Source organism: Myotis lucifugus, unplaced genomic scaffold (genome assembly GCF_000147115.1).
Source record: "Myotis lucifugus unplaced genomic scaffold, Myoluc2.0 scaffold_190, whole genome shotgun sequence".
NCBI classification, from domain to species: Eukaryota; Metazoa; Chordata; class Mammalia; order Chiroptera; family Vespertilionidae; genus Myotis; species Myotis lucifugus.
In genome coordinates this window covers 116447-142451 of record NW_005871238.1, presented here as the reverse complement: position 1 = coordinate 142451, position 26005 = coordinate 116447, and the positions used below count along the sequence as shown (strand labels likewise).

The following is a 26005-nucleotide window of genomic DNA, read 5'->3' as shown; positions in this document are numbered from 1 at the left end:
ACGTTGTAGACCACTTTTCAGACTAGAAGCCAGTGATATCTAACTGGTAGAGACTGTTACTAGAAAGTAAAGGAAAATAAGTGTGATATGGTAAGAAGTATAAATGGTAGTTAAAAGAAAAGGTGCATTTTCTTCACTGGTGTATTGAGAACTCATTGCTTTTAGTGTGGATGTCATTTTTTGTTCCTCAGATTGGATATTAGAATTTATAAAAAAATTAACAATGTTGTCAAGAGTATGGGAGACTGTAAGCTCTTGTACAGTGCTAGAAGTATAAATTGGTATAGCTCTTTGGAGAGGGTAGTTTGCTCTGTCTAGTGAAGTTTAAAATGAAGAAAATAAACTGATGGACACAGTAGATCCAGAGACATAGAAGCATGGAACAGACTGACAAATCTCTGCGAGAAGGCAGGATAAGTGGCTGTGTTGGGAGAGATTAACCAAAGAACTTACATGTACAAATGCATAAACCATCGACACAGACAATAATGTGAAGGCCAGGAGTGTAGTCTGGTGGGGGGTGGAGGAGGTCTATGGGGAAAGAAAGGGGGGCATCTGTAATACAACAGTAAAGAAAAGTAAAAAATATATAGTCTGCATTGTCTCGTATAAGTGTTGCTACCCCAACTTTTTAATTTTTTGATATAATTTTCATGAAATATCTTTTCCATCCCTTTACTTTCAGTTTGTGTGTGTCTTACTATCTGGAGTGAGTCTCTTGTAGACAGCACTTGTAAGGGTCTTGTTTTGTTATGCATTCAGCCACCGTACGTCTTTTGATTGGAGCATCTATATATGTAAAAAGTCCGTGGCCCTAACGCCGTAACGACCAAAGGCCAGCGTGGGCGTGTAGGTGGGTAGGGCTGCGAGCGCAGCGGGTGGGTGGGGCCGCACGATATTGTGCGCTGGGCTTCTAGTCCTATATAATAAAATGGTAGTATGCACATAGACCGAACAGCAGAACAAAGGAACAACCAAATCAAAGCATAATATGCTAATGATATGTAAGGCTGCTCAATTGCTCGCTATGATGTGCACTGACCACCAGGGGGCAGACAGTCAGCTGGTCAACCAGTCGCTATGACGTGCACTGACCACCAGGCGGCAGATGCTCTGACCAGTAGGTTAGCTTGATGCTGGGGTCTGGCCAATCGGGACTGAGTGAGATGGGCCGGACACGCCCTGGAGCCCTCCCGTGGTCCCTCCCTGGCCCGATCTTGCACTGGTGTGGTCCCTCAGCCTGGCCTGCGCCCTCTCGCAATCCAGGACCCCTCGGGGGATGTTGAAGAGCTGTTTCGGCCTGATCCGATGCCTAGGCCACTCCCTTTGGGAGGGTGCCAGACACAAGGCTCATGGCTGGCAAGCGCTGCTGCAGCGCAAGCCTCTCCTGATCTGGACTGTTTGGGTGCAAGCCCGCGGCAGGCACAGTGGGACCCAGATGAGCGGGAGCAGCAGGTAGGAGCTGCAGGCAGTGTTGGACTGTGGGTTTCAGCCCGATCCCAGAGCAGGCCACCCAGAGCAGTGGTCGGCAAACTGCGGCTCGCGAGCCACATGCAGCTCTTTGGCCCCTTGAGTGTGGCCACGAAGTTTCAATCGCACTGTACGTGCACGCCTGCACGTGGTATTTTGTGGAAGAACCACACTCAAGGGGCCGCAATTTGCTGACCACTGACCCAGAGGGACCCCACCCATGCACGAATTCGTGCACCTGGCCTCTAGTTTAATATATTTGCATTTAATGTAATTGATAGATATGTACTTATTTCCATTTTATTATTCGTATGTTTTATCTTCTTTCTTCAAGAGCTTTTAACATTTCTTGTAGTACTAGATTGTTGTTGAACTTCTTTAGCTTTATCTTGTCCAGGAAGAAGCTCTTTGTCCTTTGATTCTAAATGATAGCTCTGCTGGGTAGAGTGGCCTTGGTTGATATGTTTGCAATTCTCTGTGCTTCCTGGACTTGTATGTCCGTTTCTTTCACCAGGTTAGGGGAAGTTTCCGTCATTGTTTTTTCATGTAAGTTTTCAATTCCTTGCTCCCTCTCATCTCCTTCTGGCACCCCCATGACACAAATGTTGGTATGCTTGAAGTTGTCCCAGAGGCTCTTTACACTGTCCATTGGTTGCTAGGTCTGACCGAGACCACAGTGGAGGATCTGCTATCAGGGATCAATCCCATGGAACAGAACTCACATCAGTGGGGCCCAGGAACCTGCCAAGTTCATCCCTTAAGTGTGTTGCTCATCAGGTGTTTGGGTGGTGCTTCGACGTGGTGTGAAGCTGGATGCACTAGCTCTGGGGCTTCCCTGGAGGTGTAGGCCAAATCATCCACTATCATTGCCCTGTCTGGGCCACCAGGCATGAGCAACAAAGCCATTTTCAGGTGGCTGCTAACTTTGGCTGGCCTTGAAGGTGTCCAGAGAGACCAAGCTGCAAACTAAAGCCTGTTGCCGCTAATGCCAGCGACCACTTAGCAAGAGGTAGGGGCATGCTGAGGCCAGATGCTCCTTGAGTTTTGTGAACCTTGGATAGATTTTTGGAAAGTTCCAAGTATGAGCCAAGATAGGCCATTTCTATGGCTGGGGTAGGCCTGCATGTGGGTGAGGCACGGTTTCAGAGAATTGTCAGCACTAGGAACACTGTTAACCTGGTTGATGGGGACTCAGATATAGTGACCGTCTGACAGCTTTGTGTGGGGAGGACTTAGCAAACAAACAGTATTCTCTGCCTGTACTGCCTGGGATAAAGCCCCCCCTCCAACTCTTGCTGGACAATTCAGTTCTTCACCATATGTCACTGGCACCTTTCGAGCTGCTGCCCCAGCTGTGGAGCTCTCAGTGAGTGAGTCCAAGTAAGTTCCTGAGGACCCTTTAAGAGGAACACCTGGGACTCTAGCAGCCCTCCATCTCTCTCAGCCACAATCTCTGCTGGGTTTTTTTTGTTTTTGTTTTTGTTTTTTTACTTTTTATGTCCTACTTTATGCAGATCCTGAGCTTGGTGTTTTAAGAAATAACTTTTGGAAACAAAATAAGTTCATTAATTGGTGATTTTTGAGTTGTGCTTTTTGTGTAATGCCATTAAACTTGCTGGGTTAGATTTGAAAGTTAAATTATTCAAAGTCATGTTTGCTGGAATTTTACATTTGGATATCTGCTGGTAGGCTACAGTTCTTTATAATCTGCTGGGTTTTTTTTACTGTCAGAAGTTATTGGAACTTACATATCTTCCTGGCACTGAAACCCTGGGCTGGGGAGCTTGGTGTGGGGCTGCGACTCTGTTCCTCAGGTGTTTCTCCACAGCCAGATTTCTCTCCCGATTTTTAACCACCACACGGTGTGGCACCACCCCATTCTGTGTCTGTGCCCCTCCTACCAGTCTTGAAATGGCTTCTTTGTATCCTGGACGTAGAACTTTTGATCAACTAGATTTTAGGTGGTTCTGAGAGATGCTGTTCTGTACTTGAGTTGTAATTTTGATATGGTTGTGGGAAAAAGCAGGTGCCGCAGTTACCTATTCGCCATCTTTTGTTTTATTTTCTTAATACCTCATTTATTATGTTGTTTTACATGTATCAAATAATAAAAATGTTAAGTATATAAAACATATAACATGTATGCTATGCTATTGTTGAAAAGAATGATCGGAGTATGTGTGTTCTGAATCAGTGCAGACCTTTTCCCCTCCATAGCATTTATTACTATCTAACATACAGAGTGTTCTTTCCCTTTTTCTGGAGGCTGGGAGCATGTATGTCTGTCTCTTCCCACTTGAAAATGAAATCCATTGGGGCAGAGGGTTTTGCTTTGTTCTGATATTTTTATGGATTTCAGAGGAAGGAAGAGTGAGGGGGAGAGAGAGAGAGAGAGAGAGAGAGAGAGAGAAACATCAATGATGAGAGAGAATCATTAATCAGCTGCCTCCTGCATGCCCCCTACTTGGGGATCAAGCCTGCAACCCAGGCATACGCCCTGACCAGAAATCGAACTGTGACCTCCTGGTTCATAGGTCGACACTCAACCACTGAACCACATGGGCCAGGCTGAGGTTTTTTGTTTTATAACATTATGTTCACTGCTATATCCTAATAGTTCCCAAAAAGTGATTGGGACATAGTACATGCTTAACAAGTATTTGTTAAGTGAATGAATGAGTCTGTGTTTGTGTTACAAAACCTAGTATGTGTATGTACACAAATACATATTTAAAGATCTGGAATTCTACACACCAAATTAAACTGCCAGTAGGTGAGTAGAATTATGGGTAGGGATTGGTCATAGTGAATAGAGGATATATTGCACTTTGTGTAGTACATTGTGTATTTTTAAATTATATTGGAGGAAGTCTTGAAAAATAAGAAGCAAATGGTAAACTGGAAAAAAAGCAAAAAATAACATGCTAGTATGGGTCTCCAGATGAAAGGGTCAGTCTGGAATTGAGGGCTATGAAAACTTTAAGACCTAAGATCATGTGCTGAGCAATTTTATGTCCCTGTTATTATCTATACTAGGGGCCCAGTGCACAAATTCGTGCACCTTGAAAGGAACTGTGGGCCATGAGGCTGCGGTGGGCACAGGGCGGTTCTTGGCCCATCCTCCGTGCCCCTGCCTGTCCCCTCCTGCCATGACCCCGCTGCTCCTGGTCCCCTGCCTGCTGGCAGCCCCACTCCTGCCCCCACCGCTCCCACGGGCTGACGGTCCCGGCCCTGCTCGCACCTGCTGATGGCACTGAGTGATTGGGACCAGCACCGGTCGCTGACAGTGGGTGCAAGCAGGGCCAGCGCCAGCAGCAGGTTTGAGCACTGGGGTGGGACCACAGCATGGGGGAGCAAAGAATTTTTAGTAACCACCAAAGGCTCGCCCCGATGACAGTTACCGGCACCCCACCTTGTTCTAACGCCCCCGCTCACCTGCTCCTCCATCCCACCGCAGCCAAAGCCCGCCATGTTTCGCCCTCTACTGCCTGCTGCCAATGCCCGCCATGGTCCACGCGTGCCCCCTGGTGGTCAGTGCATGTCATAGCAACCCAGTTCCTTTTTTCCCCACATTCAGTCTATTTGCATATTAGCCTTTTAGTATATAGGATTATATAGGATATTAATTTTTTTGTTTCATTTAAACTTTAAAAACAAAACAAAGAGACCTGAATATGACTGGGGTTATATACTTGGTTGGGTGGAGTAAAGTAAGTAGTATTCTGTGGAACTCTCAAAATATCTGGTGTACAGATAAATAAAATTATTTCAGAAGTGATTTGTTTTTTCATTCACTCTTTGTTTAGTGATTCTTTGGTCAAACCCAACAGGGACCCCCTCCTCCCCCCCACATACCTCCCCACCACCACCAACATCCTTTTAATGATAATAGTATTTACAAGAATGGTCTTACCAGATATTCCTGCACTGCTTTGACACAACTCTGACACTGCCCCTTTCTGATGCAGCGTCTAGGTCAAGAAAAGTATTTTATAGATATCTGTCTCCACTTTGTGGTGATGGTGCTTTTTTTGTTTGTTTTGTTAATTCTCACCCGAGGATATATTTCCATTGATTTTTAGAGAGAGTGGACGAGAGAAGGAAAGACGAGAGAAATATTGACGTGAGAGAGACACATCAATAGGTTGCCTCCTGCACGTGCCCAGACCAGGGCCTGGGCTGGGCTGGGAGGAGTCTGCAACCAAGGTACATGCCCTTTACCGGAATCGAACCTGGGACCCTTCAGTCTGCAGGTCGATGCTCTGTCCACTGAGCCAAACTGGCTTTGGGCTGATGGTGCTTTATTACAAGTGTGTAAAAACATCTGTTTTATTTAAATCTTAGATTATGCTGTAGTGAAAATGTGGATGTCATTAAAACACAGAATTATAATGTTGATCTAAATGATTGTGCTTAGGACAAAAGTCTATGATCACCTTTGTCTCATGCTTTTATTTCAGGAGGGGGTGTAACTGGTCAGAGGCATGTGGATATGAGTTCGTTGTTAAGAAAGGAGTTCAGCCGTTGGCCTGTTGTTTCTGTATGAAGGAAATTAAATTTCACAGTATCTAAGTTTCCCCCCTTCCCTGTTCATGCCCTTGAAAAACTTCGCTTCATAAAATTGGGGAAACCTATACCTTAGTTTGAGCTGCTGAATTTTGAAGTATAAAAATTATTCCTTTCTTTTTTCAATATTTCTTCCTCCTGTTTCCTCTTTTTCCTGTTCTTAAAACTATAACGTAGTTTATTTCTGTTTTTTATTAGTTCTGGCGCAATTTGGACCACACGATGATTATACAAGATTTTAGACCATTTCTAAGTAGCAGTGCACTGGACCAAGATAATAGAGCCAATGAGAGAGGTCACCAAACTCACACTGACTTCTGGGGACCAAGTCGACCTCCACGGTTGCCAATGACTCGGAGATACAGAGCACAAGGAAGCACTCGTCCTGATCGATCCCCAGCAATTGAAGGGTGAGTGCACAGTTGTTTTAAGTTCTTTTTAAGGGCAGTTGCAATGAAAGACATATTGCCTTAATCTAATCTTTATCAGGCTCTCATACTTACTACCTTTGTGGACAAGATGGAGGTATATAGACAGAGTGAAAATGAAGCTAAATTGAATGTCTATACTCAACTCATACCATGTAACAAATGATGAATAGCTAAAGGGTAATAAAACTAATGATATAGGTCTCTGGTTAACATTTTTATTAATGTCTCAGATTAATATAGGTTTATCAAAAATTCAGAAGCAAATGAAAGGGATATCAATATATTGGATGACATTAGGATTCAAAAAGACCTCAGCAGATTGGAGCAATGGACTTGATATGAAATTTAATAGGAATAAACATAGAGTCTTGTGACTGCCAAAAACAGTCATGCAGCAAATGTCTATTGAGTCTTTCATGCTACAGCATTTGTACTAGACACTGGGGATACATGTGAGTCACACCATTGCGTGGTGGCTCCTTATCTCTTGGATCCCATTTACTAGGACAATAAACAATTTTAAAAATATTTTCCTTATGCATAGGATGTGTTCGTACTTTATCTGCTTTTCAACATTTAACCCATAACAATTGGTAGCAGCTATTGTTATTCTCATTTATCTTCTCGCCTAACCGGTTTGGCTCAGTGGATAGAGCGTTGGCCTGCGGACTGAAGGGTCCCAGGTTCGATTCCGGTCAAGGGCATGTACCTTGGTTGTGGGCACATCCCCAGTGGGGGGTGTGCAGGAGGCAGCTGATTGATGTTTCTCTCTCATCGATGTTTCTAACTCTATCCTTCTCCCTTCCTCTCTGTAAAAAAATCAATAAAATATAAAGTTAACTCAAAATTCCTCAGTCACACTAGCCACATTTCGAGGGCTCTGTAGCAACAGATAGCTAGTCCGTAGTTGCCATATTTCACAGCACAGATTATAGAGCATTTCTGTCACCTCAAATTCCTGTTTGGGCAGTGGTCTTCTTGAGCCTACACTCGCAGGCACACACCTTCTAGACTTGACTATTAATATTTTACTATTCTAGCTTTATCACATATCTGTCCATCTATTTGTTCATTAGTTTTCATATGTTTTGTGAATTTCAAATTTATTTGCAGACATTTCTTCTTAGGGACAATGATAGGATATGGAAATCCAATTTAATGGGATTGTCTAGGACAGTGGTCCGCAAACTGCGGCTTGCGAGCCACATGCGACTCTTTGGCCCCTTGAGTGTGGCCACGAAGTTTCAATCGCACTGTACGTGCGCGCCCGCACGTGGTATTTTGTGGAAGAGCCACACTCAAGGGGCCGAAGTTTGCCAACCACTGGTCTAGGACAAAGGCCAATGGAATGTTAGACTGTTTTAGTAACTTCTGCGATTAGTGGTAAATCCACTGTGTCCTGTGCCAATTAAATTGCCTGTAGATTACTCTCCCTTCTCTGCCTGGGGTAGATCCCACTGTTGAATTCCTCAACTACAGCTCCTGTAAACTTTTACCTCCTGTGCACTTGTGTTTTTCACCACTGCAGTACTGCCAATTGTGGATTAGTGTTGTCCTCGGGCCACTTTTCCTTGCTCCTCTACCAGGGGATGATGGCTAAGAGCTGCTGGGAAAACCATAAATGAGCCTGTTGTTGCCCCTGCAGCTGCTGCAGTGCATTTGATCTCCATTAGGCAGTCAGTGCTTTGGGTTAGTTTTTTTCTTTCCCTCACTAAATATTTCACTCTCCAAATTTCCTATCCAGTAGCTGATTTCAGCAGCTGACTTGTACTTCATTACGAAAATTGGAGTTTTAGGCATAAATTCCCCAAATCCCTCTGTCCAGCTTCTTGTGCACCAATATTTATTTCTCCCTCCAGACTCTTCAGGTGAGGTGTTCCTTTTTTTCTTTTTTGAAAGCAACTCCATCAGCCAATAGTTTTAATCTATTCCTCTGACTTATTCTGGGATTTCATTTCTTAAATTTTCTCCCTGCTCCCTCCCTTCTTTTTCTTAAATGGCCCTTGCCCGGTCATATTCCCCCTCCCCACTCTCCTCCCCTCCCATGCACACTTTAGCTCTGTGGTTTTTAATTTTGGCTGTACATTAGTGTCACTGAAGATACATTAAAAAGCACGATACTTCTCCCCAGGATTTTGATTTAATTATTTTGCATGCGGTCCAGGCATTGGTAATTTTTTTTTAGAAGAAATTCTTTTCTTTTTTTTTACTTTTTTTTTTAATTGATTTCAGAGAGGAAGGGAAAAGGGAGAGAGAGAGAGATAGAAACATCACTGATGAGAGAGAATCATTGATTGACTGCCTCCTGCACACCCCCTACTGGGGATTGAGCCCACAACCCCGGGCATGTGCCCTTGACTGGAATCGAACCCAGGACCCTTCAGTCCACAGGCTGATGCTCTATCTACTGAGCCAAACCAGCTAAGGCGGCATGGGTCATTTTTAAAAGCTCCTGAGGTTATTCTGATTGTAGCCAAAGTTGAGATCCACTACTTTAGTTACTACCCAATCTCACTTCCTTCCTTTTTCAATAAAAATTTCTCATCACTCATTATTCCTGTACTCCTATAGTCTGGCCCTCCTCTCACTAAAATCCATGGTGTCCTTCTAGATACAAACTCAGTGGCTACTTACAATTTTTATTGTGTGGGCCTAATTCACTGAATTCAATAATTTTGGTCTTTTTCCCCCCTCTTGAAATTCTCTACTTCTGACTTCCATGATATTACATTTTTAAAATTTACCTCTTCTCTGACTTCCTTCTTGTGGGTACTTCCTAAATACTTGTTTTCCCAAGATGTTTCCTTTATTCTGCTTTTCCTCTTATGCTACAATGGGGTTTCTTAACTTTGGGACTATTGGCATTTTGGGCTGGATAATTCTTTGTATGGAGCTATTTGTACATGGTAGTATGTTTAACAGCATCAGTGGCCCTTTCCTTACTACATGCAGGAACCACATCCTCACCCCACCCTGCAGACACTGCCCTGGGAGCAGTAATATCCCTGGGGGAGAACCGCTGCTCTATAAGCTCCAGCGTCCTCAGGTTCTCTTGTAGTTCTAACAATTACCTAGACACTAAAGACTCCCCGCTCTGTATTTCTGTCTTTACCTTTTCCCCTCATTTAAGACTTGAATATATAACCTCTTGTTAGACATTTCCATCTGGATGTTCCATAGATACTCCAAACTCAGGAAGATGGAAACTAAATTTTTCTTCCAAATCGGATCTTTTTTTTTAAATTTCTGATTTTAATTGGAGGTACCACTTTCTACCCAGTTTAGAAACCCAGGCATTGACCTAGAATCTTATCTTTGTCTCACCCAGCCCTCTCATAGACACATATCCAGTCATTAAGTCTTTCTAATTTTTATTTCCTATTTCTCAGCTTCTATTTTGTCTAACCATTCCCCCCTAGTTCACATCCATACATTTTTATTTCTTTTATTTTTAAAAAATACATTTGTATTGATTTTTTTTAGGGAGAGGGGGAGAGAGAGACAAAAACCGCCTGCACTCCCCCTACTAGGGATTGAACCTGCAGCCCAGGCATGTGCTCTGACTGAAAATCAAATCAGCACTCTCTTGGTGTATGGGTCGACACTCAACCATTGAGCCATAAAGCCTGGGCACACATCCACATCTTTTGCATGCCTGCACTACTGCATTAGATTCCTAACTCTTTGTTTCTTTTAAAGTTTTATCATTCTTTTTTTTAATCCTCACCTGAGGATATATTTTTTTTATTGCTTTTCTAGAGAGTGGAAGGAGGGAGGGAGGGGGAGAGAGAGAGAGAGAGAGAGAGAGAGAGAGAGAGAGAGAGAGAGAGAGAGAGAAACATTGATGTGATGTGTGAGAGACACACTGATTGGTTGCCTCTTGCACGCACCCCTACCAGGGCTGGCAACTTGTGCCCTTGATTGGGAATCGAACCAGAGACTCTTCGGTCTGCAAGCCGGCACTCTAACCACTGAGCAACCGGCCAGGGCTAAAGCTTTATCATTCTTAAATTACTTCCGTAATATCCTTGCAGGATTATCTACCTAAATTTTCAAATCTGTGCCATCACTTTCCTGCTTAAAGTCCATTCGCACAGGGTCCGTAACCCAATATACAAAGCCTTCTGTTTTTGAATCCTCCCAAGCTCTGCAGCCTTCTTTCCTGTTGCTTTTGCTTTTATTGCTCCAATACAAAACTTACGGTTATCATGCTGTTTCATGCTTCTGTTTCTTTGCTTAATCTGTTTTCTCTGTCTGAAATACCTCCACTGCTTTTTTGACCCAATTAAATCAGTCCTTTACTGAATTCAGGAAGTCTCCCATGACCCTCAAGACGATGTATCAAATGCATTTTCTTTGTGCTCTCCTCAAAGCCCTTATGCATTCCTCCACCATAGTTCTAACTCTGCAAATTGAAGTTATATTATTAACTAGCATTCAGGAAGTATACTGTGCCAGGCTTGGCATTCATTAGCTGATTTAATGTTTTGAATAACCCTATCAGGTACTGCTGAGGAAAATTGAGATCCTGTCTTATTAGAATCTATATTAGTAATTTGTTACTGCATAAGAAACTACTCTAAAACTTGGTGATTTGAATTGGTAATTATGTATTATCTCTCACAGTTTCTTTGGGTCAGGAATTTGGATAGGGAATGGGGAGATAGTTTGCCTCAGCTGTGTTATGTCTAGGACCAAAGGACTGGAATCATCTGCAGGCTTATTTGCTTACATGTATTACATGTTAATGCTAGCTGGTGACTAGGGTTCTAGTTCATGCTGTCACCTGGAAAACCCACATGTGACCCTCCTTAGTCTTAGGAATCAAGGCTAGTTTTTTATTTTGTTTTAAGATGTCTGTTTCTTTGGGTTTGTTTGTGTCTTCATTCAGATTAAATATCTGGGCAAGAATACCAAATAAATGATGTACCCTTCTCAGTGTATCACAACTAAGGGACACAAGATATCAGCTTGTTTTATCATGGCTAATGTTAAGTTTGACCATTTGGTTAAGGTAGTATCTGCCAAATATCTATCTATCTATCTATCTATCGATCGATCGATTTGATTAAGGTAGTATCTGCCAAATATCTATCTATCGATCGATCGATCGATCGATCTATCTATCTATCTAAAGAGCCAGAATCTGTAACGACCTAAGGCTCGACCTAACACCGGAATCATCCCAAGCTGCGGATTAGTCCCGGAGAGAGGCCTGCAGAGAGAGAGGCAGGGTCTGATCTGCAGCCTCAGTGGCAGCTGTTGATCAGCCATTGCCTCTCTCTTTCTCTCCGGGCAGCCGCGTCTCTGTTTCTCTCCTGGCCTCTGACAGGCTGCTGATCAGACACGCCCCTTTGATCAGGACCAGAGATAGGAGATAGGCCCAGAGACGCTGACTGGCATAGAAACCGACCAATCAGAACCAAATCTGGGTGAAGTGTCAGTAGCCAATGGCTGCCTAGGAGGGGGAGCTTTTGACGCTGACTGGCATAGAAACCAACCAATCAGAACCTAATCTGGGTGAACTACGAAGGCAGAACCTAAAGTGGGGCTGAGGAGGGGTTTTAAGGGAAACAGCTGTTTGGTGTAAGGTGTAAGAAAGCGGTTCAATTTTTTTAACCCCTAGTGTGCCGGGGAGTGCGATTGCGCTCCTCCTGTCTTTTTGCCAAAAGTGCCGGGAGCGCTATTGCGCTCCTCCTGCAGTGTCCAGTTCTAAGTCTGCTTTTATTAGTGATGATGATATTGCTAAATATGTCAGTTCTTGCTGTGAAGATGACGATTTTGTGGAAGATATTGAATATGTAACTTCATTTACTTGCGATTCATAATTTTTTTCCTAAACTGCTGTAAAATCAGCAAAAATGCCTTGCTAATTTTAGCATAGTTCCTAGGATATTGGTTGGCACTCAAAGGGTTAATGACCGGTTTGGCAGTATAGTGTATGGCTATCAGTCCAGATATAGGGATTATGTGTTTTTGTCTGCCAACAGCATCTCCTCCTGCTGAAAAAGGCTTTTCCCCCCACTTAAGCAATCATCTACACTAATAAAAGAGAAACATGGTAATTGGCGTACGACCGCTACCCTTCCCATTGGCTAATCAGCGTATCCTTATGCAAATTAACTGTCAGCCAAGATGGCGGCCGGCAGCCAGGCACTGAAGCGAGCAGGGAGGCTTGCTTGCTCCAGGGACTGCAGACTCCAACGTCCCCGCCTCACTTGCCGGACTCTCAACTGCAACTCTAAGCAACTATTACTATGTTGCAAATAAGAAGCTAAACAAAACCAGCTTTCAGTCAGCCCCAGACCACAACATTGTATCCATGTTTTCAGCAGCGAGGCCTCAGAGCTAAAGCTGGCCCAGAATAAAAAAAAAAAAAAAAAAGAAAACAAGGAGCGGTTGGGAGCTTTTAGTCAACTGCCAGCAGGAAAACAGCCCTCAGCCCCTCAGCCAGCCTACCCTCTGCCACCCAGGAGCAGGCCTAAGCCAGCAGGTCGTTATCTCCCGAGGGGTCCCAGACTGTGAGAGGGCACAGGCCGGGCTGGGGGACCCCCCCCCCCCCCCCCGAGTGCACAAATTTTTGTGCACCGGGCCTCTAGTAACCTATATAATCTATCTATACTAATAAAAGGGTAATATGCTAGTTAGACCAGCCTTCTTCCGGATGTCCGACTTCCTTCCAGACAAAGCCATGGTGGTGGGGGCTGAGGCAGAGACAGTTAGGGTGATCAGGCTGTCAGGGGAGGGGACTTGGGGGTGATATCAGGCCGGCAGAGGAGGGTAGTTGGGAGCAACTAGGCTGTCAGGGGAGGACACTTGGGGGCGAGATCTGGCCAGCAGGGGAGGGCAGTTGAAGGGTGAGATCAGGCCAGCAAGGGAGGACAGTTAGGGGTGATCAGGCAGGCAGAGGCAGTTGGGGGCAAGATCAGGCCAGCAGGGGAGGGCAGCTAGGGGTGATCAGGCAGGCAGGCAGGTGAGCGGTTAGAAGCCATTAGTCCCAGATTGCGGTCGGACATTCCCCCAAGGGGTCCCCGATTGGAGAGGGTGCAGGCTGGGCTTAGGGAACCCCCTCCTCCCACCCCATGCAGGAATTTTGTGCACTGGGCCACTAATTTTTAATAAAGGTATTCTTTCTCTTGCACCCTTTCTCTTTTGTAATTAATAATTCTTACCTGAATTAATACTATAATAGATATAAAATAATTTTTCCATTTCTGTGATTTCTTCTATAAGTAATCTATAATAATAAAAGTGTAATATGCTAATTAGACTAGACGTCCTTCTGGATGACCTTCTGGACAAAGCTGAGGCTGTGAGGGAAGCCCGGGTCCTGGGTGTCAGAGGGAAGCTGGTGCTGGCAGCTGGGGGAAGGAAGGCCTACTCTTGCACGAATTTCCTGCATCGGGGGGAAGGAAGGCCTACTCTTGCACGAATTTCCTGCATCGGGCCTCTAGTAGATAATATTTTGTAAAAAGGTTTTTTCTTCTCCCTGTCCTTCCTTATTTGTTTGTTGACTTACTTGTTTTAGTGTGGACTCATGGATTTTGTTTTAATTATTATTCATTTTTTAAAAATATATTTTTATTGATTTCAGAGAAGAAGGGAGAGGGAGAGAGAAATAGAAATATCAATATCAATGATGAGAGAAACTCACTGATCGGCTGCCTCCTTCTGTACGCCCTCTACTGGGGATTGAGCCTGCAGCCTGGGCATGTGCCCTGACAGGGAATCAGTCATAACCTCCTGGTTTATAGGTTGACGCTCAACTACTGAGCCACACCACCTGGGCGGATCTAGGCATTTTAGGCAGCAGCCCTTGTTCACAGCCCTTAAATTAATAGAGATTTGGGGCATCAGAGTAAAGTAATCAGCTCATGTTTCTCTATTAGCTGATAATTTCTGGTCTATTGGACAAATACAGTTTCTGTGAGTTTCCATTAATGGAAATAGAGGACTTTCAAGAAAATATATATATTGGCCAAATAAGAATGGAAGAATTATCCTAATTTGTTGTTTGTTACTGAATAAATGCTTAAAACCACAATATGAATTCCCTTAGGTGGCCTTATATCCTGCCTGCAATCTAAGAGAGCAGTAGAAGTTAACTAACCTTTATGAAGTGTCTAGAATTTTTCAGGCACTAGGCTAAATACACTGTTTTCACCTAGCCCTTGAGCTGGGCCACATACAGTTCAATTCAAATAGGCAGGGGTCAAATTTTAAAATCTTTTTGCTCAAAACTTCTTGTCAGACTAATAAAATATCGGTATGAACATATTAGCTTGAATCAGTGCTCCTTGGTTTGCTTTGCCTTTTTATTTCATAGGAAATTGTGGTCTGGCCTATTACTACATTGTCCCTTTGACTAATAGCAGAGTGGGAGAAAGATGTAAGCTGCCTTTTCTCAAATGTCCTTTACAGATATCATTACCTTAGTAACATGAAAGTAACATAAACCCTGATTTAATGGTGGCTTAAACAAGAATTTTTTTCTTAGATTTAACAAATCTGTAGGTAGCTGGCAGCAGGTTAGTTCAGTGTCTCAACCATGTGAGTGTTGGATCTCTGTGATTCTCTTGGTCTTTCCCTCATGCTTCCTTAGGGCCTCAGGCAGGAAGAAAAGGGAAAGAAATAGCATGAGCTTATTTATCCTTTATTTTATTTTTTTAAGGAAAGAAAAATCTTTTCCACTGTTCCACTCCCCCCTATATGTCACCTGTCAAGAAAATTGTACTCACTGGATACTTTGTCACATGCTCCCCAACCCCAGCTGTAAAGAAAGCTGGGAGAGTATGTATTAGTAGTAGGTGTCAAGGGAGAAGGGTGTTGAGTGAATTTGGGGTCAGCTACCCAGTGTCTGCTGTTATTTTATTAGCTACTTAAGCTAATAGAATAATTAGCATGTTAAATTAGATTAATTGTAGGATAGGGTTAACATTTATTTTATATTAAAAATGTCTTAGGAATGTTCTGAATATTTAATCTCATCGCTTGTAAAACATATTAAACACGGGCACCTCCCTCCATTCCCCCCCTTTTCTTTATGGGTGTTACAAACTCAGTGATTTTGGCTCTAAATCAGCTTTTTATATTTTAGACATTTAAATACTGTCTTGATGAAATTTTCCCTCTCTAGCAACATTATTATTTAATGTTTTCATTAAATAGGCCTACCTGTTTTTTTTTTTAATATATTTTATTGATTTTTTACAGAGAGGAAGGGAGAGAGATAGAGAGTTAGAAACATCGATGAGAGAGAAACATCGATCAGCTGCCTCCTGCACATCTCCTACTGGGGATGTGCCCGCAACCCAGGTACATACCCTTGACCGGAATCGAACCTGGGACCTCTCAGTCTGCAGGCCGATGCTTTATCCACTGAGCCAAACCGGTTTCGGCCCTACCTGTTTTTTTTTTTACCTTAGACATACTATGAAAAGAAGCTTCACCTGTGTAAGTAAATATTATTGACTATTCAGTAGTCGTTTTCCCCTCCACTCATCTTTTTTGCCAAGTAAAAACTGTGTTCTGCTATAGGTGCTATAGGATCAGAGAATGCCAGATATTACTTTCTAAGGCTCTGTGACAGTTAGGGCATTAAGCATGTCACCCATTTCTCACCATTGGGTCCTAAAGGCTATGCTTGAAGGATCGCTGATAAAAAAATTAAAAAAAAAAAATCTTTGTTGAGAGTATTGTTGAGAGTATTACAGATGTCCCACTCCCCCCCCCCCCCCCATTGTCCCCCTCAACCTGAATCCTGCCCTGCCCTAGGCCTTCCCCACTATTATCTGTGTCTATAGGTAATGCACATCTACATTATAAAAGGCCAGGGGCCATCATGACCTAAACGACCAGATGAATGACTGGTCACCAGGAAGTTCATGGAGCATCTCTAGGTCCCTCCCCTGCGGCCCACAGGCTCCTATCACAGCAAGGCTGGTGGCCAGTGGGCAGGCAGGGCAGGGGGTGGGGGTGGGCGGGGCAGCCTCCGGCCCAGGGCCAGGCTGGAGGCCTAATGACCTCGCTGCTGCCACGGAAGCTGCAAATCAGGCCTGGAGAGAGAGGCAGGGCCTGATCAGCAGCTGCTGTGGTGGCTGCAGATTAGGCTGGGTAGAGGCCTGGAGATAGGCCCGGAGACACTGACTGGCATAGAAACCGACCAATCAGAACAAAGTCTGGGTGAAGTGCCAGGAGCCAGTGGTTGCCTAGGAGGCGGAGCTTTTGACGTTGACTGGCATAGAAACCGACCATTCAGAACCTAATCTGGGTGAAATGCGAAGGCAGAACCTGAGGAGGGGTTCTAAGGGCCACAGCTGTTTGGTGTGAGGTGTAAGAAAGTGGTTCAATTTTATTTTTATTTTTATTTTTGCAGTTTAATTTTTTAATGACCGGTTTGGCAGTATAGTGCATATGGCTATCAGTCCAGATATAGGGATTATGTGTTTTTGTCTGCCAACAGCATCTCCTCTTGCTGAAAAAGGCTTTTCCCCCCATTTAAGCAATCCTATCCTATATAATCTATCTATACTAATAAAAGGTTAATATGCTTATTAGACTGGGTCAACCAGCCCTCTTCCGGACGTCCGACTTCCTTCCGGACAAAGCCATGGTGGTGGGGGCCAAGGCAGAGGCAGTTAGGGGCGATCAGGCTGTCAGGGGAGGGCAGTTGGGGATGGTCAGGCTGGCAGGGGAGGGCAGTTAGGGGCGATCAGGCCGACAGGGGAGGGCCGTTAGGGGTGACCAGACAGGCAGGGGAGAGCAGTTGGGAACTATCACGCCGGCAGGAGAGGGCAGTTAGGGGAGACCAGACTGGCAGGGGAGGGCAGTTAGGGGCAATCAGCCTGCAGGGGAGGGCAGTTAGGGCCGATTAGGCCGGTATGGGAGCAGTTAGGGGTGCTCAGGCAAGCAGGCAGAGGTGATTAGGGGCAATCAGGTAGAGAGGTTAGGGGCAATCAGGCAGGCAGGCAGGCAGGCAGGCAGAGTGGTTAGGGATGATCAGGCAGGCAGGCAGGTGAGCAATTAGGAGCCAGCATTACCAGATTGCAAGAGGGATGTCCGACTGCCAGTTTAGGCCCGATCCCACAGATGGGGCCTAAACCAGAAGTCGGACAACCCCCAGGGGGTCCCCAATTGTAGAGGGTGCAGGCTGGGCTGAGGGAGCCCCCCCCCCCCCCCCCATGCACGGTTTTTGTGCACTGGGCCTCTAGTCCTGTATAATAAAAGGCTAATATGCAAATCGACCAAACAGCAGAATGACCATTCACTATGATACACACTGACCACCAGGGGGCAGACACTCAACGCAGGAGCTGCCCCCTGATGGTCAATGTGCTCCTACAGGGGGAGTGACGCTCAACCAGAAGCCAGGCTCATGGCTGGTGAGCGCAGCGGCGGTGTCGGGAGCCTCTTCCGCCTCTGTGGCAGCACTAAGGATGTCCAACTGCTGGCTTAGGCCCGCTCTCTATGGGGAGCAGCCCTAAGCCATCAGTCGGACATCCCCTGAGGGCTCCTGGACTGCATGAGGGCGCAGGCCAGGCTGAGGGGAACACCCCCCCCCCCCCCCGGGCACAAATTTCATGCACTGGGCCTCTAGGCTATATATATTTATAAAAGCCAAGCGGGCAAATGACCGGGGGCTATAACGCACACTGGGGGGGCCAACCGGCCCGATCAGGGGCGGGGCCAGGCAGCCAACCGCCCGCAGCCCCTCCCCGCTGCCGGCCCTACCCCCGATCGGCTCTCCCCACACCAATCACTGAAGTGTGACCTTCAGTGATTCTAAATAAGTAAATGCTCTCCAGCCTTCATAGACCAGGATTCTAAGTGACGAGTGATCAGGAGGAAAACTGCTCACGGCCTGGACCGTCAGGCAGGTGTCCAGGAGAGGTGCCCAGCACAACCACCATTTTCCTGCGTTCTCTCTCCACTGCTTACTACCAAAGAGGGCAGCCACATCACACCATGGTCTCTCTTTAGAGGGTTTGTCAGCAGGGAACTAAACCGCATGACCTGTCTAGGGAGAGGCTTAGAAACAGAAGCTGTAACTGTCCATGACACTAAAGCACCTTTGAAGCTTCACCTCATCCGAAAGCCAACAGCAAAGATGTATACACCCTCAAAGATCTTTGACACTAATAACTCCCCCAGCTGGCCTCGTCCCCAATCGGCCCCCCCTCACCCTGATTGGGGGCGGGCAGCCTGACCCCACCCGTGCACAAATTCGTGCACTGGGCCTCTAGTCCTATATAATAAAAGGCTAATATGCAAATCGAATGGCGGAATGACTACTCGCTATTACGTGCATTGACCACCAGGGGGCAGACGCTCAACACAGGAGCTGCCCCCTGGTGGTCTTTGCACTCCTACAGGGGGAGCACCATTCAGCCAGAAGCCAGGCTCACGGCTGGCAAGCGCAGCGGCAATGGCAGGAGCTTCTCTCGCCTCTGCGGCAGCGCTAAGGATGTCCGACTGCCAGCTTAGGCCCGCTGTCTGTGGGGAGCAGGCCTAAGCCATCAGTTGGACATCCCCCGATGGCTCCCAAACTGCAAAAGGGTGCAGGCCGGTCTGAGGTGTCCCCCCCCCCCCCCCCCCCCAACTCCCGTGCATAAATTTTGTGTTCTGGGCCTGTAGTATATAGATAATAGTGAAAAGCCATAGTGGCTTGGAGAAGGGGTTGGTGGGATTGGTCAGCCGTGGATATTTGTAGAGTACTTTCAGTAGTCTGCTGTCTTACCTAACTTTTTCTTTTCCAACAGAATAATACAACAGATCTTTGCAGGGTTCTTTGCAAATTCTGCAGTTCCTGGTGGATCCCCTTTTACCTGGTAAGTAACTAATTGCCTTTTTTATTCTGTTGGAGTAGCATCATTTTAGCTAACTTTAGTATCTATGCCATGGTAAGAAAGAGAAAGAGCTTCATAGGTGAATATACAGATGCGATTGGCAGGCTGTCAGGCTGCCATTATTTGCTGAGCTCAAACTTAATTAGAGCTTTTTTTTTAAAAAAAAAACACAACTTTATTTATTTATTTATCCTCACCCAAGGATATTTTTTTTACTGATATTTAGAGTGGAAGAGAGGGAAAGACAGAAAGAAATAGCAATGTGAGAGAAACACATCAATTGGTTGCCTCCTGCACGCCCCTGACCAGGGCTCGAGCTGGAGAAGAGCCTGCAACCGAAGTACATGCCCTTGACCAGAATTGAGCCCGGGACCCTTTGGTCCATAGGCTGACGCTCTATCCTCTGAGCCAAACCGGCTAGGGTGAATTAGAACTTAATTTTTTGTTCAGGCTCACAAGGGTCATTCTGGTCCCCAGGTTGTCTGGGCATTGGATGTGTCTGATTCTGGAGTGTGTTGAGGTGGGGAATGAGTAGGTTCCTGCCAGGCTTGGTAACTATCTGATTTGTGGGTTTCTCCTAATCATATGGGAAGATTTTATTCCTTAAGAATCTCTGAAATTGAAAACATAATGCTTTTTTCTAAGTAAGAAGGTTCATCAGAAGAAACAAGACTATAATTCAGTATCAGAGTGACACTTACATATGGTTGGTGTTGTCTGGACAATTATTTTGCTACTTCTGACTCTGCCCCCAAAAGCCTTTCTTTGCTTAGAGTGACCTCAGTTCATCCACACAGTTATTCTATTTTCTAACCTGTAGTTTCTCTAAACATATTCCCTCCGCCAACCAGGGCCGTGCACCAGCAGCTCCGCAGAGAGATACTGCCACATCTCTTTTGTATTGTTTTAAGTTGTGGTTCAGAGAGACTGCGATGGCTGCTTCTGCTTGAAAGCTCCTCATTGTTCAGAACCACGGGTGAGGTCTGTTCCAGATTTTGTCCAGTCATGAGGGAAAAACTCTTAGAAAGCTGCTCCATCTATGTTTAATGTAAGTGGGCACAGAGAAGATCAACTTTCCTTAACCAACAGGCAATGAATCCTTTTGTTCTTGTGTGTCATGTGGTATTTCAAGGGGCTTCACATTTTATTCCATTCAGTTTAGGAAAAATTCCTAGAGAATGGGAGACTATTTGGATAATCTGTTTGACCTTGGAAATACTGAGAACTTTTTTGCCACTTGATTTTAGAGAACTTATGACTTTGCAGGTCTGAGAGAGCAGGATCCCTCTGCCAGTGTTTCTGTGGTGTAAGGCGGAGCCTGGTCACTTCACCTAATGCTGTCTGTCTCATCTCATGTATAGGAGCGGGATGCTGCACTCCAACCCTGGGGACTATGCCTGGGGTCAAACAGGGCTTGATGCCATTGTCACCCAGGTGAGGAGCTGCCTGTTGAAGGTGTCTGTTCACTGTGTCTCATGGTTCCGCAGCCTTCCTGCTCTCCTCTCTGCTATTTTCTGAATGAAGTCACTCTGCGTTCCCTAATATTTGAGAGCTTGTGGGTGCGCATTTTACTAATGATTGCTGGTTTAGCTCAGTACCCATCTATCTTCTAGATCTAAGACTTTTTTGAGATCACTTCACCTCCATAGGAAGAAAAGCTTTTTGCCCTGGCTGGTTAGCTCAGAAAACATCGTTGCCATACCCCCCGGGGTTGTGGGTTTGATCCTCAGTCAGGGCACATGCAAGAATCAGCCAGTGAATGCATAAATAAGTGAAACAACAAGTTGATGGTTCTCTGTCTCTCCCTTCCTCTCAAGAAAAAAAAAAATCAGTTAAAAAAAGCCTTTTTTTATAACAAACAGTATTTTGTATTTTTGGCCTCTTGTTCAGGCCTATGAGGATCCTATTAACAAGTTACTTCACAAAAAAAGGAAGGTCTCATGTGCTGAAGCAGGGATTTCTGCCAGATGGAGCAAGTAGGGCAAGGAAGCAGAGAAAAAGGTATTCCCATGCCATGGATAATTGTTTCCACTTGTTAATGTTAATTTTAATTTAATTGGTTTTTTCATTTCCCTTGTGGATTGCTGAGAATAGAAAGCATGTTGTTTATATCCAAATCTTATAGGCAGTTTTTACCAATTTCTTGGCTTACCTTATGCTACTTTCCATACTCCCACCCTTTTCTTCCTTCCAGCAGAATGAAGTTTTTGGATCAGTTAAGTATTACTTTGTGTTAAGCTTTAGTTTTATTCATGATGTCACAACCCTTTTGCTGCCTCTAAAGTTGCTTTGTGCCCAAAGGCGGGCCTTGCAATGATAGGCTCTGTCTGTAGACTTATACAGATGTCTCTCTGAAATTGTAAAGCAATCAGGAGTGTTATGGCGGCAGTAAGAGGAAACCTGTGCCTCTCAGAGCCTTACAGAAGCAAGAGCAACTAACATTTCTAATATCTGCACTGTTTGTTCTGGCTAGAGCAAGTCGTTACCCAGGGATAGTTAGATGTTCACCACTTCTTTTTCTTTTTTGTAGCTTTTAGGACAGCTGGAAAACACGGGGCCTCCCCCAGCTGACAAGGAAAAGATCACATCTCTTCCAACAGTGACAGTAACTCAGGAACAAGTTGGTAGGTTCAGTTTCTGTCATCTTCTGTTTACAATTCCAGCACTTCCTGTACTAAGGATCTTCAAGTGAACCTATGACACTCTTCAAATTCCTACCATGGTACCGTGTAAGGAAAGTACCTAGTCTTCATTAGGTACCATGAGCAATTACCATGTGGTACAAAGATACATAAGACTTGATTTCTTGAAGAATTTACTAGGGGAAGCAAAACTCTCCAAATAATTAGATAACAGTGTAAAAAAATACTGTTGAGCAGATGCTACTTACTGACTCTGGGGAGATAGGAAAAGATATAAATGAGAGGCTGGGAAGTGGTTTCATATCAACTCTATAGTTAGGTACATTAGGAATAGATATTTTATTTATAACATTGGAGGAATTTAGTGATAAAGGACATTATTTTGTACTGGGAGTTTCTTTCCCCACACATTTAGAGTCAGATTTTAAAGGTAGGATGGGCCTCCTTAGAGAGGTCATTCTATTTCAGGAAAAGTATGAACCAATGTTCAAATGTTCGCATGGATATAGTGTCTGAATCAGGTCTGAAATAGAATCTGGTTTGGGAGGTATGATTGGATAGGAAGGGTAGATCTTGTCTTGCTGGACATTGAAGCTGTGGCAGAGTAGTGAGGGGTGAATATTTTGAGGGGAGGTAAGTTTTGTAGACCCTCAAATGGAGGGATAAGGGAATTTAAGTGGTCTGCAGAGTAGATTAACTTGGAGGTGGTGTCTAAAGTGGATTGGAAGGGGAAGAAAGCAGAAACAGGAATGTGAGGGGCTGTTGCAGCATCTAGGTGGGGTTCAGGTGATGTGACAAGGCTGACAGAAAGGAAAGGGTAGATGCAGAAGAGAAAGGCATTCATCACTGATTGCATGATCGATTGAAGGAGGGGAAAGGTCAAAGATGATTCTAAGATAATGCAACTTTGCAACTACAGAGGTGGTGCTGGCATTATCAGGAATGAGGGATTGTTAACAGGCCCTGGTTTGGTAAGGAGGTGATATAATATTTTTAATTTGTTGATTTTTGAGGCACCAGCTGAGAATCCAAGTGAAGATGAACTGGAGAGTGCTATGGAGCTGGTATTAGGGGAAATGAGCAGATACCAAAGTGTAGTATATATTTATAGAGTTGAAGACCTGGTGTAGGGATCCTACCTGGGAGGCTGTTCCCGTAGACGAGGCATAAGAAGTAACAGCTAGAATTAGTCCACAGGTGGTAGGAATGGAGAGGAAGCAGTGCGTCTACTAAATAGAAAGTCTTGCTCCAACTGCCTTGAGCGCTGTGGGACACAGAGCGGATCCTGCAGGGGAAATAGACTGGCTGGTGTCCTCGGAGAAGGGGGCTTCCTGTCTCTGGACTTGGAGCTGCCCTAGAGCTTTGCAGTTCTGCAGCACCAACTGCTGGTACAGTTTTTAACTACAGCTTGTTCAGATAGCTTTGGACAACCATGTTGGAAGAGGATGCCTAATGTGGAAAATAGGGTAAACTGAACTGGAACAGCTAAGATGACTGAGATGAGTCCCTCGATTGTGGTGGACATATTTCCAGTGTTAGGTCCTAAGAAGAAACTGCCAGAAGTCTGTCACACATTGGGAATATGTTCCTGTTTTACCTAACAGTTAGCCTAAGCCCTAGTTTATTTCTTCCAACCTTTTACTTGGAAAAGTAGGTCTTATCAGATGAATGCAATCAGTAGGCACATTCATCAGTTCTCCTTTTCAAATCCCAGTCTGTTACCACGAACCCCATCCTATCTAATAATAGACAAACATGGTAATTGACTGTACCTTCTCTACGCCTCCCATCGGCTAATCAGCGTGATATGCAAATTAACCGCCAACAAAGATGGCAGCTAGTTTGCATACTGCAGGCAGGGTGGGACAGCGCGAGCTGCCAGCGCGCCGCCATCCAGGGCAGCCCCAGAAGACCCAGAAGCCGACCTGCGGCGGCAAGGTAGGGCAGGACCCAGAAGACCCAGAAGCCGCCTGATATGGTAGTAACTCTATCAGTAAGCACTCTGAAAGTTAGTGGCATAAATGCACCAATTAAAGGATAGATTATGAGGGTGAATCAAAAACAAAACCCACTTTAAATATAAAGACACATAGATTAAAAGTAAATGAATTAAGCTGCAGCCTGTTTTGCTCAGTGGATAGAGCATTAGTCCATGGACTGAAGAGTCCCAGGTTCGATTCCAGTCAAGGGCATGTACCTCAGTTGCTGGCTTGATCCCCAGTCCCTATCAAAGCATGTGCAGGAGGCAACCAATCAATGTGTCTCTCCCTTTCCCTTCACTCTCTCTAAAATTCAATGGAAAAATATCCTTGGGTGAAGATTAACAAAAACAAAGTAAATGGATTAAGTAATATTAAAGAGATTATAAGAAAAATATATTCCGAATTTTGTTAATTGTATAATGGTTATGTTTAAATTATTAACACCTAAGAAATTGGGTGAAGGGTACATATAATATGCTGTAGTATTTTATAGTTTTTTTACATGTATGAGATTATTTCAAATTAAAATATTAAAAAATTAAAAATTAATAAAATATTAATTGAAATGTATCTGCATTACATGAAAAATCTCCTAATTGCTTCTAGCATAATTTATTAAATTGTGCTAAAATTTACAAGGGTTCAATTAAAAAATATCTTAATTCTAAATGATATAATAGAAAATATATAATAGTGCAGTTATAAGCACTTATCTGAAAATAAAAATTTAAAGAAGTGAATTTAAAGAAGGGATTAGCCAAAGAAAATATATGCACAACCCATGGACACAGACAACAGAATGGTGATGGCCAGAGAGAAGTGGGGGGCAAGAGCTGGGTAGAGGGGGCAAAAGGGGGGAAATAGGGACATCCTATCTACACTAATAAAAGAGAAACATGGTAATTAGCGTACGACCGCTACCCTTCCCATTGGCTAATCAGCATATCCTTATGCAAATTAACTGTCAGCCAAGATGGCGGCCGGCAGCCAGGCAGCTGGAAGTGAACATGAGGTTTGCTTGCTCCAGGGACTGCAGACTCCAACGTTCCCCGCCTGACTTGCCGGCCTCTGAGCTGGCAGTTTGAAACATTCTAACAAATATAGCCGGCTGGGATCTCAGAGCTGAAGTTATACATTGTTTCGATTATAGAACAGCAAACAAACCAGCAGCCGAAGCCTCAGAGCTAGAGCCAGAGCTAAAGCTTGCCCAGAAGAAAAAAAAAAAAAGAAAAAAAGGAGCGGTTGGGAGCCTCAGTCAAAACTGCCAGCCTGAAAACAGCCATCATCACCTCATCCAGACTGGCCAGGCACCCCAGTGGGGACCCCCACCCTGATCCAGGACACCCTTCAGGGCAAACCAGCCGGCCCCCAGGCCTCTATCCTATATAGTAAAAGGGTAATATGCCTCCCAGCACTGGGATCAGCGGAGCAGCGAGGCCTCCCAGCACCGGGATCAGCGTGACAGGGGGCAGCGCCCAAACCCCCTGATCGCCCTGCGGCTCTGTGTGTGACAGAGGGTGGCGCCCCAACTCCCCCCCTCCCCACGGACCCCTGCTCTGTGTGTGACGGGGTAGAGCCATAACCTCCCCATCGGCCCTGCCCTGAGTGTGACAGTGGCGGCGCCCCAACCCCCTGATCAGGCCCTGCTCTGTGGGTGATAGAGGGCGGCACCCCAACCCCCTGATCCACCCTGCTCTGTGTGTGACAGGGGGCGGTGCCCTAAACTCCCCTATCGGCCCTACTCTGTGCGTGACAGGGGGGAGCTCCCCAACCCCCTGATGGGCCCTGCTCTGTGCGTGATGGGGGGGGGGGGGGCAGGGCCCCCAACCCCCCTGATTGGGCCCTGGCTCTGTGAGGGAAAGGGGGGAGGGGCCCCAACCCCCCTAATTGGCCCTGTTCTGGGCCTCAAAAGGGGGGGGGGCCCCAACCCTCCCCCTTTAAACCTGCCTTGAGGGTGAAAGGGGGGGGGGCCCAAACCCCCCAAATAAGCCCTAACCTGGGGGGGATTAGGGGGGGGAATTGAAACCCCCCAAATCCCCCCTTGTTTTGGGATGAAAAGGGGGGGGGGG

At 45.2% G+C, this 26005-nt stretch overlaps 1 protein-coding gene across 4 annotated transcripts in view; it reads left to right on the top strand.

The window, feature by feature from the left end:
• Window positions 1-26005, top strand: part of RNF115 (ring finger protein 115) — a 72140-nt gene that overhangs the window by 40206 nt on the left and 5929 nt on the right. For all 4 annotated transcript variants that reach the window (XM_014462778.2, XM_006096872.3, XM_023760720.1 and 1 more), the window contains 4 exons: window positions 6235-6446; window positions 19226-19294; window positions 20674-20746; window positions 21843-21936. In XM_014462778.2, coding sequence (XP_014318264.1) covers window positions 6259-6446; window positions 19226-19294; window positions 20674-20746; window positions 21843-21936 — 424 coding nt within the window. In that variant the 5' untranslated portion in view covers window positions 6235-6258. The remainder of the gene's footprint in view (window positions 1-6234; window positions 6447-19225; window positions 19295-20673; window positions 20747-21842; window positions 21937-26005) is intronic.